The sequence below is a fragment of the Cyprinus carpio genome, chromosome A19 (assembly GCF_018340385.1).
Source record: "Cyprinus carpio isolate SPL01 chromosome A19, ASM1834038v1, whole genome shotgun sequence".
NCBI classification, from domain to species: Eukaryota; Metazoa; Chordata; class Actinopteri; order Cypriniformes; family Cyprinidae; genus Cyprinus; species Cyprinus carpio.
The window spans coordinates 15,318,318-15,334,607 of NC_056590.1; the positions used below are offsets into that span (position 1 = coordinate 15,318,318).

At 36.9% G+C, this 16,290-nt stretch overlaps 1 protein-coding gene across 3 annotated transcripts in view; it reads right to left on the reverse strand.

Moving 5' to 3' along the window:
* Window positions 1–362: 362 nt before the first annotated feature.
* Window positions 363–16,290, reverse strand: part of LOC109093761 (dysbindin-like) — a 34,101-nt gene continuing 18,173 nt past the window's right edge. The window contains exons 2-5 of one of the 3 annotated variants that reach the window (XR_006162640.1): window positions 3,772–3,924; window positions 2,246–2,389; window positions 520–865; window positions 363–458 (exon numbers count right to left, since the gene is read on the reverse strand). Coding sequence is in view for 2 of the 3 variants with exons in the window: in XM_042776728.1 (XP_042632662.1) it covers window positions 588–865; window positions 2,246–2,389; window positions 3,772–3,924 (575 nt within the window). In the remaining variant the exon portion in view is untranslated. Of the gene's footprint in view, window positions 866–2,245; window positions 2,390–3,771; window positions 3,925–16,290 lie in introns of all 3 variants that reach the window. The other 2 variants (XM_042776729.1, XM_042776728.1) reach the window with 2 other exon arrangements.

Consider the following 16,290-nt stretch of genomic DNA (forward strand, 5'->3'; position numbering starts at 1 on the left):
TCCCTGGTGTAGAAACATGCTGGCAAAGTGAAGTACTGAAGCTTGGCTCAGAGCCTAAATTCTGGTGTTTTCATCATAATTATCAAAGTCATACTCTGGTGAGCCTGAGGCCTCTAAAGCATTGTTGATTTTATACATGAGACAGACGTGTACCCCATGACATAAACATCACTTTTGAATAAATTTTTGAACATCTGTGATCTAAAACCATCTGGAAATACTCTAGATCTGGATTTACAAGATATGCAACTGATCAAACTAGTCTGTAGAGTGAAAGGAATTTAATTAGAAAATTATGTATTTTATACTAATGTAACTGACAACAATGGGACAGACAGCAGACCAGCTGTATACAGTGAACGTCCAGCAGAATAAAAGATATTTATTGATTTGAAGGGCAGACACAGGATCAGGCTTTACACTGCACAGCACATGACAAAGAATTTCTTTACAAAAACCAAAAGGGTTTCATAAAACATCAGTGCACACGTTTCCTTTGGACGCAAGTGCATAGCACACCACTAACTACATCAGTTCTCCTTACAGTCTGTCGTTCATCCTCTGTGTTTTCAGGATGAGCTGCTGCTCTAACAGTTCTTGTTTGGCTGGTTTTGTTCTCTTTCGGGTATCGTGGCGTCTGCCTCAACCTCTTCCTGATCTGGCTGGACGAGTGGAGAGCCGCGGATGACTGCTGGTCCCCTCTCATCATCTGCATCATCATCGTCGTCCTCCTCTTCCCCTGCCTCCGTGTCCTGGCTGGCTGAATCCGTGCAGGTGGAGGACAGCGACGCCAGCTTGTGTCTCAGGTCGGCCTGTGTGGGCACCTGAAGAGAGATCTCAGAGGTGAACGACTCCACGTCCGGACCTGAGAGAGAATCATTCAGACAGGAAGAAGAAAAGGGTTTAGGAATGCAAATTACTCTTGAAAAGTCAGGCATTGATCAGACAATGTTCATGTTACTGGAGTTCTGTTCCAAAACCTAGTAAGCTGCCTACAGTTGCGCTGTAAGTGAGCAGGCACATTTACTATTGCTCTGCAAAAGTTTGTGGGCTAATTCTAGTCATTTCAAGAGGAAGCCACACAATATGGAGTTTCACATAAAGATGCAAATTCTCTGTGCTGACCAACAGAAAGCTGCTTGGTATGAAAGTCACTTCTGTGTGAGATGTGCTTCATGCATCACTACACTATTGACAATTGAAAATTGATCATTTTTGTCCACAAATTTTTTTCTGAATTAAGCGAATGTGACCACAACCTTTATGAAACTTCAGTGAAATTTTGTGGGCAATGGTGTAACGACAAAGCACCCCTTACTCAGATCCCAAAAACAAATTGATGGAATGGAGTTGTGCTGATTACTTGTGGATTACTGTGATGTTTTTATCAGCCGTTTGGACTCTCATTCTGACGGCACCCATTCACTGGAGAGGATCCATTGGTAAGCAAGTGATGTAATGCTACATTTCTCAAATTCTGTTCTGATGAAGAAACAAACTCACCTACATATTGGATGGCATGAGAGTAGGGTTGCTAAGGGGTGGAAACGTTCCAGGATTTTGGCAATTTTCGGCAGCTTTGCCACCATTTTTGAGTGACACTCCCACATCTCAACATCAAGTCGACAACGAAGTCCAACCAAGTCCCCAACCTACATTTTGTATTTTTGTTACACTTGAATGCATCACAAAACAGAAGAAAAATATCCTGCTAGCAACATGCAACATGCTAGCATTAACCTCTAGTGGAATGTACTGCATATCACATCAGATTCCGTTTTAAATTCAGTTAGTCTGCATTCATAGGTAGCTGCTTATGTAGACTAAACAGTGAGGCAGTGCACTTGATTTTGGAACAGGAAGTCCAGTGTCCTGATGTTGCCTGTATAATCTAGAAAACTTGGCTTTCAGTGCAGCTCAATGTAATTAGTGATTAGAACCTGTTTGTTCTTCTCTGGATGCAATCAAAGAGCACAGACATCATCTCAGCGTGTCCTGCTGACGGTGGAGCTAAATGTCGGCTCTAATTTAATAGCATCTCAGCATTAGTAGAGCTAAAGAGTTATTTAAACATAAGAAGGGATGCCATACCAGGAACCCACTTTCATCATTAGCTAAGAGTTGTTTAGATGTATGGAAATCAGTCGGGCTCCACTTAAAAATGACACACGACAAAGCAAAAACACCTTTAGAGTGAGTAAATATTGATGGTTGGGAAAAAGTTGGTCACTATATGTATGTATACCCAGTAACGGTGAGGCCACACTGTTGTCCTCGCCACCAGAGTTGAGAAAGACGTCCAACGCCTCATGGTCAGACATGTCCATTAAGTCCATTTGCTCCAGCATGTCCACGTTCACCTCCATTGATGACATGCTTCCTATTGTCTCTGTGAACCAAAGGAAGACCAACAACATCACTTCCTGCAACCTCATTCTTCAATCACTAAGATATATCAAGGATTTGAGTCCAGGATGAACTTTTGACGCATGGAGTTCGCATCTCTGTGGACAAAGAAACCCTTCGTGTGAGTTCTTGAGTCAACTCTTGCCAAATAGAAGAGCAAATTTGGTTGTGTCAGCTCTCATTTGATGTACTGAGCTATGTCCTGGATTCGTCACCTTGCAATTATGTTGACTCTGTGATGTCATTAGCGCATGCTTCACAAACACAGATTGCGGCGTGAGGCATGCCCGTCACATGTGCGTGTGTGAGCGTGACATCAGTAAGCAGAGCGGTGAACTGCGTACCTCAAGGTTGTATAAGAGCGCAGCGGCACAGGGAGGTGGACAGCAAAGAGAGAGACATGTTAGCTCCCCTTTACAGTATTGAGACACAAACACAACCGCACACTCACACACTCAGAGTCTGTGTGTATGCTTTAAGAGAAATGACACAAAACACTCTTACAACACAATTTCAGTCCGTACTCCAAAACTATCCTGGTTTTAATTTTTCCTAAAGATTCACAGAGGACTGGTATATATTTCCACCTTGCTGAACATAACAGCAATGACCTGATGGCTGATCCTCATCTTCTTAATGACACACTGCCTGGTCTTAGCCCCACCTTGGCTGCTTCAGGTCAAACATACCTATTTACTGATGAGATCTGCCACTTGCACTCAGAGAAGCAATTGAAAACAGAGCTCCAAAACTTGCAAAAAAAAACAAAAAACTTTTTTATCAGTTTTAATTCTGACACAACAAAACATTAAGTTTACATGAAAAGAGTTTTACTGGTATAAAAACTGAGATATGAGCATAAGCAGAACTGAAGGGTTTTTCAAGCCCCGCCCTCTGGCTGGTCTTAGCTCTGACTCACTACTTTTCCATTTGCTGCTTCAGTGTAGTTTATCTACTATGGAATCAGCATTCTCCATTGGACTTGCTGTTCCACAAAAACTCTCTTCAGCTGCTCTTTTGTACATTCCCATACACCATGAGTCATTTTATATGAATTGACTGGGTGGAAGATGAAAGCAACACTCAGTTTATCTGCTTCAGGGCTGGGAATAGCCTCCCCAATCCAATATCTTGGGTGCTAGGGACCCGCCACTCTTAACAGTATTTGTAATAACAACTGCTGAGTGTTTTTGCACCAGACCATCTCAGCAGACATTTCTCATATATATAAAAAGGTTAGTTCAATTATTCACAGGGATACAGCATATTTACATTAGCTTCTTGTTAAATAGATTCTGTTTGTATTAGTGTCTGGCACATTTTGATCTGGTCCTGGTTTGAGCCGAGGGCATGGGCATAGCTCACCTCTTCTCTCCGCGATCTGTAGGTATCCTGTGGACAGGTAGTGCTCCATGTCCTGCTGAAAAGCCTCCTCAAAAAACTTTTGCCTGTCCTTTAGTTTTACCTGCGGCTGGACAGGCTCCGCCTCCGCCACTCTCTGAGCATGCTCCAGCTCCGCTGTGATTGGAGGACGAAAAGAAAGAGGTGATAAGACAAACTTTGCTAAAGATAACAAAACCTGTTAAAATATTATGGAAATTTAAGTCACCCATGCAAAACATTTCATTTTAGGGATGTAAACTAGCATTTCAAAAGACCTGCATAACATACAACCCTGTCATTAAAAAGAGTCAAAGCCCAAGTATTCTCTGAGACATCTTCAATGGATATAAAAACAAAGGTTTAGATTAAATCACAGTCATTTTACATTTTCGTCACGAGTCACAACCATGAGGCAATATTCTGAACACACACACAGTGCACAATGAGCTTTCCCAAAAGCATACTGGTCTGGACAGGACAGCAGGGGGTTGCCAGATCTGTCCAGCAGTGATTTTCAGATGTCTGCTCTGCACAGCTTGATCTGAATCAGCATCTTCACAGGTAAAGAGGTGTCTTGACAGGACATAGCTAGCCCCTATTTTCCCAAAAAAGCCCAGTGGCATGCTATAACGTTTACTATATTGGTTAAGGGTTAGGTTGTCTAATGGTTATAATTATCTGTTTTGCCTCATTAAATGCATTCAAAAGTGCTCATTTGAAACAATAAAAAAATCAATTGTATTTTTGTGAAGAGTCATCTGAATGGTGTATTTCATATAAGATGAAAACTGTACTCAATAGTTTCCTTTTTGTTTGATGCCTCATTAAATGAATGGTAGTGATGTGTGTGTGTGTGTGTGTGTGTGTGTGTGTGTGTGTGTGTGTGTGTGTGATTTTATTTGGTCTGTCTGGATTAATTAATGGCTGCAGTCGTCCTGAGGGAAGCAGCTCTGTTCTCTGGTCTTTCATCAAAGAGTTGTACTCCAGTGCACACGTCTTCTCTTCATTTACCATCACACACACTCTTTGACCAAAGGCCTGCTCGCAACACACACACACACACACACACACACACACACACACACACACACACACACACACACATTCCAGTACACTTCTATCTAGACTTGAATCTAACTTTCCTCTGTTTTGAAGTGTGGACTCACAGTCTCAATCTATAATATGGGCATCTACCACATAATATAGTAATCATTCAGCATGTCTACGGCATGATTAATGTTCCCATTTTGTAATCATTATACATTCATTCTCTCATAGTAATGCAAGTTATTATTATATAATGTCTCATTACAGCTAATTGAATGATGCTCTGTGCATATGCTTGTGTGTTTGTGTGGATGTTATAATGTGATTATGACTAAGAGTAATAGAAGAGTCTGTGTGTGACACTGTAATATAGAGACATGTAATATTCTGTTCCCAGACTGCCAGACTGATTTTGCTCCCAAAGTGCTGTCTAAGAGTATTTCCTCTAAGATATCGCTGCTCAGAAAGAGAGTTCAGCTTGTGTTAGAAGACCAGTTCTCCCTCAGACTGTTATTTCTCTTGAGAGGAATCTTCAGTCTTTGCCGCTGCTGTCCAGATGCACTGACCTGAGACTGAACTGAACTTATTTTCTCAACAGCTTTAGAGGAATAGAGAGTTTTGAGTTAGGAAATATAGTCTTCTAGAGGCCTAGAGAATAATACAAATTTGATACAATTTACATTTCAAGTTCAAGTTGATTTGCTCTTCAGACATGAATCTTTAAAAGAAAAATGTATCGGCTGAATGCATAGTGACCCATATTTGGGTTTTGATCACTGAAAACATATACAATTTAACAATTTATTGGTGGATCCATATTGGGATTCCAAAACTGCTGCACCATACAGGGCCTTAAAAACAAAGATACCAAAAGAAAAGTTTGTTAAGAATTAAAATCCAAATATGATATTAAGATATCCTTAATACTTAAGTTACAGACATTACAGACATGGGGGGGTGAAGTGTTTTTTTTTTTTTTTTTTTTTTTTAGATTTTATTATTAGACCTCCCAATCTGTTTGTAAATAAATATAATATTGCTGCCATTTTTAATCGTTTTAAATTTTAAGATCCCTTGGAAGTATGCTGAGGCCTCCTAGTGGGCCCGGGCCTATTGTTTGAGAACAGCTGTTCTAGTGGACTCAAGCATCAGATAAGGAACATTAGCAAAAAATGACACGTTCCTGTTCTAAATAGCTTCCAATTCTTAAATTTTAGCAATTGGAAAGTTTCAGAACTGGGCAGAGACATCTCATTGAATTTATCGTCCCAAAGCCCATTCACACTAATAACTCTTAACTGCATTAACTGCATGTTATCCACACAACACATAATGCTCTGTTTAATGTAAGATATAAAATCATAACTGCTTAACTGTTATGTAAGCGATCCCAATGATATAATTTCCTGTCATTATCATTATAGTTGCACTCTACAGTGATTTTTAAAATGTTATGGTTATAGTTATTGTCATAGATATAATTCTTCGGGTGTACTGGCTTTTTATCTTCCTCTGAAGAATCTGCAGAATTCAAGAGCTCTTGGATCCTGTTTAAAAACTCCCATCTGCTCACAGCCACAGTGTTCCTAACTTTTAATACACAGGGTATTTTTGTTGTTCCAGTTATAACTTTCATTTCGGAACAATGATTTGGGCAAACATTATGAACATTATGTATAGTTAACTTTGTCCAAATAGAAAATGCTGTCATGATTTATTTACCCTCATGCTGTACTTAACCCATGACTTTCTGTTTCTGTGAAAAAAATCAGCAACTTTAATATAATTCTATATTCGAAGTTCCAAGAATGTAATGTTTTTGTAAGACATTTAATTGCCTGTTAACTGCAATTAGATGAAAATACATTATAGTTTAAATTTATGTTAAGTGCACTTAACTGAACTTAACAGTGCTTTTTGATCCACTTAAGTAGGATTTAATTGCATATTTGTATTCTATCTTTTTGAAATATAGTGTAAAGCTAAATGGGCAAACAAGCATTTATGGTAATCTAAATAATTTAATGTTATTTGTATTAAAACTTGTATGTCATGTATTCATGAATATATTTCTAATTAGACATTTGTAATGTAGTTGCAATTTAGTACATTATGGCCTGGTTTCACAGACAGTGCTTAGACTAAACCAGGATTAGGGCATAGTTCTATTAGGACATTTAAGTAATTTTTTATTAACATGCCTTAGAAAAAACATTACTGGTGTGCATCTTGAGACAAAACAAAGGCACTGATATATTTTAAGATCAGTCAGTACAGGTTTCTTTCAGTTAAAACAGCTCAGACTTACACTTTAGTCTGGGACTAGGCTTAAGCCTTGTCTGTGAAACTGGGGGTATATTATTTAATAAAATCTTAAATGTCATCAAATAACACACTACGATTAAAATTACAACTGAGAACTTAATTTATATATTTTTACTTCTTCTTAATTATTAAATGTGCTCTTTTTTTAAAGCGCTTAAGAAAGTGCTACGTAAGTACACTTAAGTGACCTTTTATTTCATTAATATTATATTATCTGCAAGTACATAAAAAAAACACATAAGATTTGAAGTACACTCCTAGTGCACATTCAGTGCAATAAAGCGCACTTGTTTTTCACAAGGGCTGTGAAATGCTCAACTGTTCAGACGAAGATGTTTAATTTTCTGCAAAGCCAAACAAACTACTTGCCAGTTCCAGAGTTCCCAGGATGCGCTTGTGTGTTTAGTCCTTATCTGAGGCCATGACGTAACTGTGTACTCATTGCTTGTGCCCAGGCATTTTTATTCCTTCTTTTCATATACAAAGAAGAATTTTGGTAAAAGTCCTATAGGTGGGAAACTGGCACAAGAGAGCAGGTGCTGACCTAAAGTCCGTAATGAGATGATCCCCATGAGAGTGAGATAGAGAGGGAAAGGAGGCTTAATAGTCATCATTCTGATGGCAGTCATCTGGCTGTGTGATTTAATGCCGATTAATTGGATCTACTTATTGACTGCGTCATTCTGCAATGAGCACATGAATGATTGCCTGCAGAATACCCCTACACACACTCCATCTATCTTGGTTTGTGTTCTTGTAATGGCTTCATTTGTGTGTAATTGCAATGACAGATTGCAGGGTCATGGAAACAACAGAGACGCGCACTGTGAGTGGAGTGAGCACTATTGAGTGGAAGACGATGTGCTTGGTTTGCCATATGGGCTGTTGTAAAGACTCATTCACACCAGCAGTAGTTCACGTCTTAGTCTTTGTGTAGCGACACCTGCATCTCTTACTGCTCCATGCTCCATCAAAGTTGGCCTCATTCAGAGCTCCGTAACGTCTTGTCATGAGATCGCAAGATATTTTGTACACTTCATGAGGAGTTTTAAGTATGACGTGGTAAGGACTGACACTGTTAAGGCAGAGTGAGAAGGAGTGAGGCTGTTCACGAGAGAGATTAAAGCAGCATACCTACTGCAAGGGATCAGACTGCTAAATATGATAACGATATTTTAATTGCAAATAAAATAAACTATATGACAGTTAGTTTTAGGCCTGATACTGCAAAATCGAATGTAATTTATAATACAATGCAAGACCAGGGATCATTATAGGATTTAATAACTGTTGTTTGTCAGGAGATATTTAACGGCAACACATGATTGCATAATAAATACATAAAAAATGCAATTTACGCATATATATATATATATATATATAATATATATATAGATATATATATATATATATATATATATATATATATATATATATACAGTGTTTAAAATTAACCTTTTTACAGGCATAAATTCTACTAGCCAAAACACACACACACACACACACACACACACACACACACACACACACACACACACACACACACACACACACACGAAGACAGATATAAACCAAATTAACTATGGCACAACTTCATATATAGATATGTGTATTATAAAATCTGAAATTCGTATTATTCCAGGGTATCTGCAGGATTTTTAAAGTCAAATTTAAGACTTTATAAAATGTAATAAAAATGTCAGGCCTTTTTAATACATGCACAAATAAAATTAATATCATATACAGTTCAGTTACAGGTTTTTACACAAGCAAAAACTTTTCAGAACACATTTCAGCCTTTAAACCAGAAGTATCAATTATAACATTCATTTAAACAGTTATATTAATTATTATATAAATTTAATAACATATATAAATATATATTAACTTCTTAATTGTGTATATTTTTTAAATGCATTAGCTTCTTGTCGATCCACCGGTTCACATTTACAACTAAGTGTTTGCTTCGTAAAAATAGGGTCGATTTACGCAATGGTCTGCACAAAAACAGCAGAAGGGCTTACTGAAAGTGCAAATTCATCCTCTGCCAGCAGGAGGCGCTTTTGGAGCGCCAGAAATATAGCAGTTTCCATGGTAACTGCAGAAATGATTAAAAACAAAAACTGATTTTATTTGCTCATGTAAAGGTGCTCAGTGTGTTAAAGTTCACTGCCAGTGTTAGTCTTGTCATTCTTAATGCTCCCAGACAGAGATATAAGATGTTTAATAAATGAAGGCTATGCAGAGAGAGTTTGACTGAAGTGATCTCAGGAGAACTGTGGCACGGTACTGATTTCCTGTCTGCATCTCCCCAGTATGCACACATATCATGACTGGATTCTTTCACACATCAATAAACCACATTTCATTTGGAGTTAGCAGTGAATATTATGAGCCTCATTTTTTCCTCTCTCACAGCGAGAGAGGGAGATCTTCCCCAATGAGAGGCCTACAGAACTACATAGTTTATTGGACACACACACACATGGAAGGAAGTCCACAGGCTGCATTCTCTCTTCTTGCTATTCTTCATTTATCCTGACGAGTCTGCTGTTGTGTTCCAGCATTCCTGCATGCTAACACCCATCAGTGTAGGTTTGTACGAGTGTGAACCTCCTAGCGGACTGAGTCACGCTGCTCCTGTCTGGACTGCTCTCTATCTAGTGCTGAGAAGTAGGTCATATTAATTCACTTCAAGAAACCACAGCATGTGTTTGGAGAAAGTGCTTGACTTCCTGTAAATAACACAATTACTATCTATCTATCTATCTATCTATCTATCTATCTATCTATCTATCTATCTATCTATCTATCTATCTATCTATCGATCCATCCATCCATCCATCCATCCATCCATCCATCCATCCATCCATCTATCTTTCTATCTATCTATCTGTAGTCATAATATATTTCATTCATTCAGCCAGTCAGTCAGTGAATTAATCAGATGGATTATCAGAGGCTTTTACTACAGCTAAAGGATTCTCCGTAGTCTGATCTAATGTGACTCTACAGCAACCAATTGCGCTTGCCACACCGGCAGAAAAGTGTAGCATCTTTTATGCTTTAGAAGGCTTCATAAAATAAATAAATAAACAAATTACATGTCAAAGTCATCTTATGATGTATTGCCTCTCAGTAAAACCCCCTTCACACCCCACCCTAGTCAGGGGTATAAAAATGTAACAGCCCAGAGCTTCGATCAGTATTATTTAATATGCCATTCTGAGAGAATGCATTATCCATGCTGAACAGCTGTAAACGCCTCCACCCAGGATGATTATCCATGCTGAACAGCTGTAAACGCCTCCACCCAGGAGAGATACGAGCTGTGAGCATGTTGTGTCTTAATGTGTAATGGCATTCTAAGAGAATGCATTATCCATGCTGAACAGCTGTAAACGCCTCCACCCAGGATGCCCGCCCCAAAAGCCAGCGGTTATTAAGTTTAGGATGACAGCTTTCCTACCCTCAGAATTACTGGCTGTAACACTTCACATCAGAAGGCCTCCCGTAAGCACTGCTTTTACACTACAGAGTGATATGAATGAAACCATTAGAGGAATATTTGGGGTTCAATAAAAGTTAAGCTCAATAGAGAGCATTTGTGGCACAAAAAAATAATGACACTTAAAAATAATAACACTTTTCTGTCCTTTTCTTTAAAAGCAAGCATTGAGGTTACGGTGAAGTGCTTACAGTAGATGCAAATAGGGATAATTTCAGGAGGATTTAAAAGCATAAATGTGACCCTTGTGAAAAAGAAGTACACTTTATCATACTTTTAATTGCTGGGACACACCAAGTTGATGGTCATGTTGAATTAGTGTCGGAGGGCCATCGATAAGAGTGAGAACTCTGATTGGATGTTCAGTTTAGTTAACGAGAACTATCTTAACCGAGCATTCCAATATGCAAATATTTTCATAACAAAATGAGCCACTTAAAATAAAGTTAATTATCAATATATCATATTTAAAGCAATTAAGCGCTGCTTTGTTTACGTTTCATATATCTGCTATATCTCTTATATTTCTTATATTATCTTAAATTTCTTCTTTTGAATGACAAATAGACAAATAGACAGTTAATTCCTCGCAGGCAGGCAAAAAATGCACATGCTAGTTTTTAGTTGGCTGTACCCAGATTTGTACTTTTTTTTTAAAAAAAGGAGGAACAAGTCAAATTTTTTTTTTTTTTTTTTTTTTTTTTTTTTGATGATCACCATTATGTCAAGTGCTGTCAATTGAGCTTAACTTGTTTTAAACCTGGAAAACTGATTTAAGCTCCTTTCATATGATTTATGTTTATGTTCCCTACAGAGGCACTCAACATTCAAGCAGTTTCAACTCTGACCCCATTTACTGTGGACCTTTGGAAGTACAGCCAGTAAGTACCAGACAAATCAAATTATGTGGTTAGTACCAGTGAAAAAAAAAAAAAAAAAAAAATTTAATTTGAATGGAATGCTGATCTTGTGATTTGAGTGATGATTTGTTGTTCACAAATTGTTTATTATTATTCTGATGTAATAATTGTTTTTTTTTCAGCTGCAACAGCTCCTGCAGGTGCATCTGTTGCCATGACTTTAGATGATGTTTTTCTCTCGTTTGCTTTCAAGGCTGTTGAAGAGTATTCTGTAGTTTTGAGTGGGAGAGAGGCACAGGCAATGACACTGAATGATGTTCAACAGGTAACCAAGCAACGTGCAAACAACAAAACACAGCAGCCATGAGCTGCCCCTGCGCTCGCCCACTTCATCATATCCTCATGAGCTTGTTACAACAGCGCTGCATCTCTGCTGCACACCAATGACTGGACACTCACATGAAGATCACTGACTTGTGCTTTGAGCAGCTTCAGCTGGCTTCTCTTGAACAGAGAGTAACACGTAGTTGTGGATGTTTAATGTCTTGGAAAGGATGCTGTTATCTTAGAAAGCATGTGGGATTGTGATAGAGCAATACTGAATATAGGTCAGTTATGTACACTTCGAAAATTTGAGATCATGTCAATGATTAAATGACTTGGTCCTCTAATAAAAATGTAAAAAATGTTGTTTTTGGACATGTTTTATGCTAATCCCATGGTATTCTTTACAGTACCTTGCAAACACCATGTTTTTTCAAATGCCATCTGATGCTATCACTATACCATAGTATACACATTGGCATAGCAACTGAAAGATTTTACAAACAAAAAATTTATATATATATATATATATATATATATATATATGTTTTCAACGCAAATTATATGTTTATCTATATATGTTCTAAATTGTATAAAATATACATTTATATTAATGTTTTCAACATATAAATCTATTCAAACTTTGAAAATCCATTTGTGTAAGAAGTTGTGGTGTGACGAATCTATAGGGGCAGAATTAACTTAATAAAAATGTAATGTTTTTGGCCATATTGATTACTATTTGTATAACCACAGTTGTACAAATACTATGGCTAAACTGTGGTAAGTGTAGCAAAGCCATGGTTAATTTGAGGTTACCATGACTTAATTACAATATTTGTATTTGTGTTTTATAGTATATGGTTGTGTTGTGAGTATTTGCAGCGTTTCTGTATTTGGTTGTGTTGTGAGTATTTGCAGTGCATGTGTTGTCAAACTGATTAAGATGTTTTCTTAATTTTATGGTGTTTTTTCTATTTGCATGTGTATTTTTTTATATATATATTTTTAGTTTTTTCATTTGCAGCGTTCTGAATTCTCTTGAACACTGTACGACTCTGCATTTTGGCGAATAGCCTGTAATATATACTGCTTGCCTGTTGCATGACATGACTGGATATGTTTTTACAAAATACAACAACTGCAGAGAAATGGCCTGGACCTAACCAAGTAGCATGGCATTAATCTATACCTATTCACTATAAAATAAGATGACAGTGGAATGGCCTTTTTTATGGGCTCAGTGTTCAACATTTATATCAGGATGGGGATCATTTACATCCAAATGTACAAAATCAAAGACATAGATTTTACAGTATAAACTGCTTAATCAGCCATTTTCAGTAAGATTTAATAAATAGACTATGAAGTGTTGGTCTGCCTGCTATTGTGCTTTTAACTTGAATCATGCCCAACAGTCTGCTTTAAAGCAGTGGATGAGAAATTCACTCCTTGATTTGTTTAATAAAAGCCTATATTCTGTTGACAAACATGTTTATAGTACATTACTTTCAACCTGTTTATTGCCAGCACAGCAAATATATGCTAGAAATGTGCTTAGCCTCAGGATATCCATGATGTAGATGAGTTTGTTTCTTCATTGGAACAGATTTAGAGAAATTTGTCATTAAATCATTTGCTCATCAGTGGATTCTCTGCAGTAAATGTGTGCCGTTGGAATGAGAGTCCAAACAGCTTTCAGTACATTTTCAACAAATTAAATTTTTTGGGTAAACTGTTCCTGGGTAAAAGCTTTATATACTGTAATGTTTACAAACGAAAGTCAATATAAAGCACAAAATTACTACCAAATCACTTGATATTTTTTTATAAATTAAAAGGATTCCCTGAAATGCGTTGATCAGATGTGTGGTATGAGTCACACCGACACACACGACCATCAGATGTGAGCATCTAAGCCTGTTCAATGAAAACCCAATGGCATCAAAAGTGTAACATTCTGATAATGACATTAAGATGTCAATCATGTGCATTAGTGACAGCCAGCAGAGATCATAATGCTCCTCCCATATCCACATGGGAAAAATCAGAGGGGTCAGCTCTGGGCAGACCAATACGATTAGACAGTACCAATGATTCCAATGATGTATGCAGCAGTAAAGAATTTTATGTGTAGAGCACATACCAAATGTATTCTCAACAAGAGGTAGCACAAATTGTTTCACAGAAATATTATGAATTTCATTATATGCTGAGAATAACTGATTGAATAAGATGGTAAACCAAATTATGTTGGTTTATCACAAACAGCCAAGACTTTCTTTAGCAGTGTGAGTTATTTCTTTAATATGGTCAGTATGGCAAGCCGTTTTAACATTTAATCTATAACCCGTACCAGAATCTGTTTTCATGCCACTAGTACTTATTTTTTAGATAGTAATTTATTTTCCATTCACTACTATTTAACTACTTTTAAAATTTACATTTCTGCTCAGTATGCTGATGGCATGTTGAATATTAATGAATCAACAACATATGCTGCATTCAAGTCCTCCTGGTAAGTTCGTACTTACGAGTTGACAAGTCATAATTACGACGTCAGGTGCGTTCAAGTCACTTTCGTCAGCACAAGATGGTGGTGTACCTTCTTTTAATAAATTACAAAACTGGTGTTGTCAGACCAGGATCCCAGTGTAACTGGTTTTCAGTATCAACAAATGCTATAAAAATACAGAGATAAAAAAAGCTGTTAACGAATGCAACATGGCAAATCAAACGATTTCTCATCTATAGGTGCAGAAATTATATATTTTTTTTCTTGTATTTCATTAACTTGCTGCATATACAGTATGTGGCCAACCAGAGTGTGCTTTATACCACCACGAGTGCAACCACCGCCGCCGTGTCTGCAATGTGCATTTGCAGCTTTTGACCGCTGAGTGGCACTTTAACCACAAGTTATCAAACAAAGGCATCAAAGCACATTTTCGCAAATAGCCGTAGTTTTGCCTCACTGATGTGTTACATTTGAAGGCTGCAGTCTGGGAAAATGAAAGAAAAACACTATAGTTAAAATATTTAATATTCACAGATGAAAATTTAGTAGGCCTACTTATGAAATTGTGTGCGTTTCTTAGAACGAATTCAAGTAGGATAAATGTCAAGCCAAATGAGCCTGTGCTTATATTTTCTCTAAGCTGGACAGTATTACACCATATTTTAGATTTGAAACATTTAACTTTTAACATTGTTATATTACCCTAAAGAAACAGTGGTTTACTTTTCATCAGAGCATTAAAAGTAGTAGCCTATTTTAGTGAGCAAGTCTACATACATAGATCACAGATGTAAATATTCTCACATATTAGGCCTATATTTGTAACAAATAATAATAATAATAATAATATTTATATTTTAAAATTCCTTTAATAAAACAGCATGCATTTTTGACACGCACATACTTTCTTATTCGTTGCCTGTCCTTTATTTTCACAGATAACTACTTGGGAAAAAGATATCCGTTTGTACACTGATTAAGAAATTGTTGCGTAAATTATTTCCTTTATTTTAGTAAAACATAAGGCACTGTATAATTTTGCTCCCATTATTTAGGCCTAACTAAAACAAGAAACTAATAAATTAAACCTGGCCACGATTTAGCTAAATCATTGAAACTGAAAAGAATGGACTGATTAATAAAACACCCTCAAGTTTAAACAGAAGTTCTCTCATTATAATCAACAAAGTGCACACGATGTAAAATGAGCTTCATTAATTGACAACTTCAATGATTTTAAAGGGAGCCTCCTTTACTTGCTTTTGTAAATTTATATGCTTATATAAAACTCAAAAAATTTAAATGCAGGAGTGTATACCTTAAAATGTCAGAGTGCAAGATTTGCGCGGCATGACGCGCAACATTTATTCTTATTTGTCTACACATTTTATCTTCATTAAAAATCTTGTTTGGTTTTATTTTGTATAATTGCATGTAAAAAATATTTAACTTTGTAATGCATATCGTCGTTGCCCGATGAAACTCACGTATGTACAAACGGTTACTTTTCAGGAAATGAAAAAAACACCGTATTTCAAAAGCAGTTGAATGTAGCGTTGTCATACTTGGTACGGCATCTTTACATGTAACCATATTCTTGCCAGTGTAATGATATAATCCACATTTGACCAAAATTGAGTTTAAATGGACATACATGCATATTTTACAGTGGTCGATACGCGTTCTTCCGATCATTAATTAGAATGGCCAAGTCGCGTTTGACTAAGAAAAAAAAGTTTGAATCTTATCAATGAGACCGAGTTTATTTACATACTAGCAAGCAAACTAATCTGTGAAGAACTAGATTAGAACTAAACTGTGGAGAGCTTCAATGTCGTACTTTCGTCAGCCAGGTCCACAAACATAAAAATAAATAAAAATATTCAGTGACAATTACTTCGTCTAGACCATTTACCGAT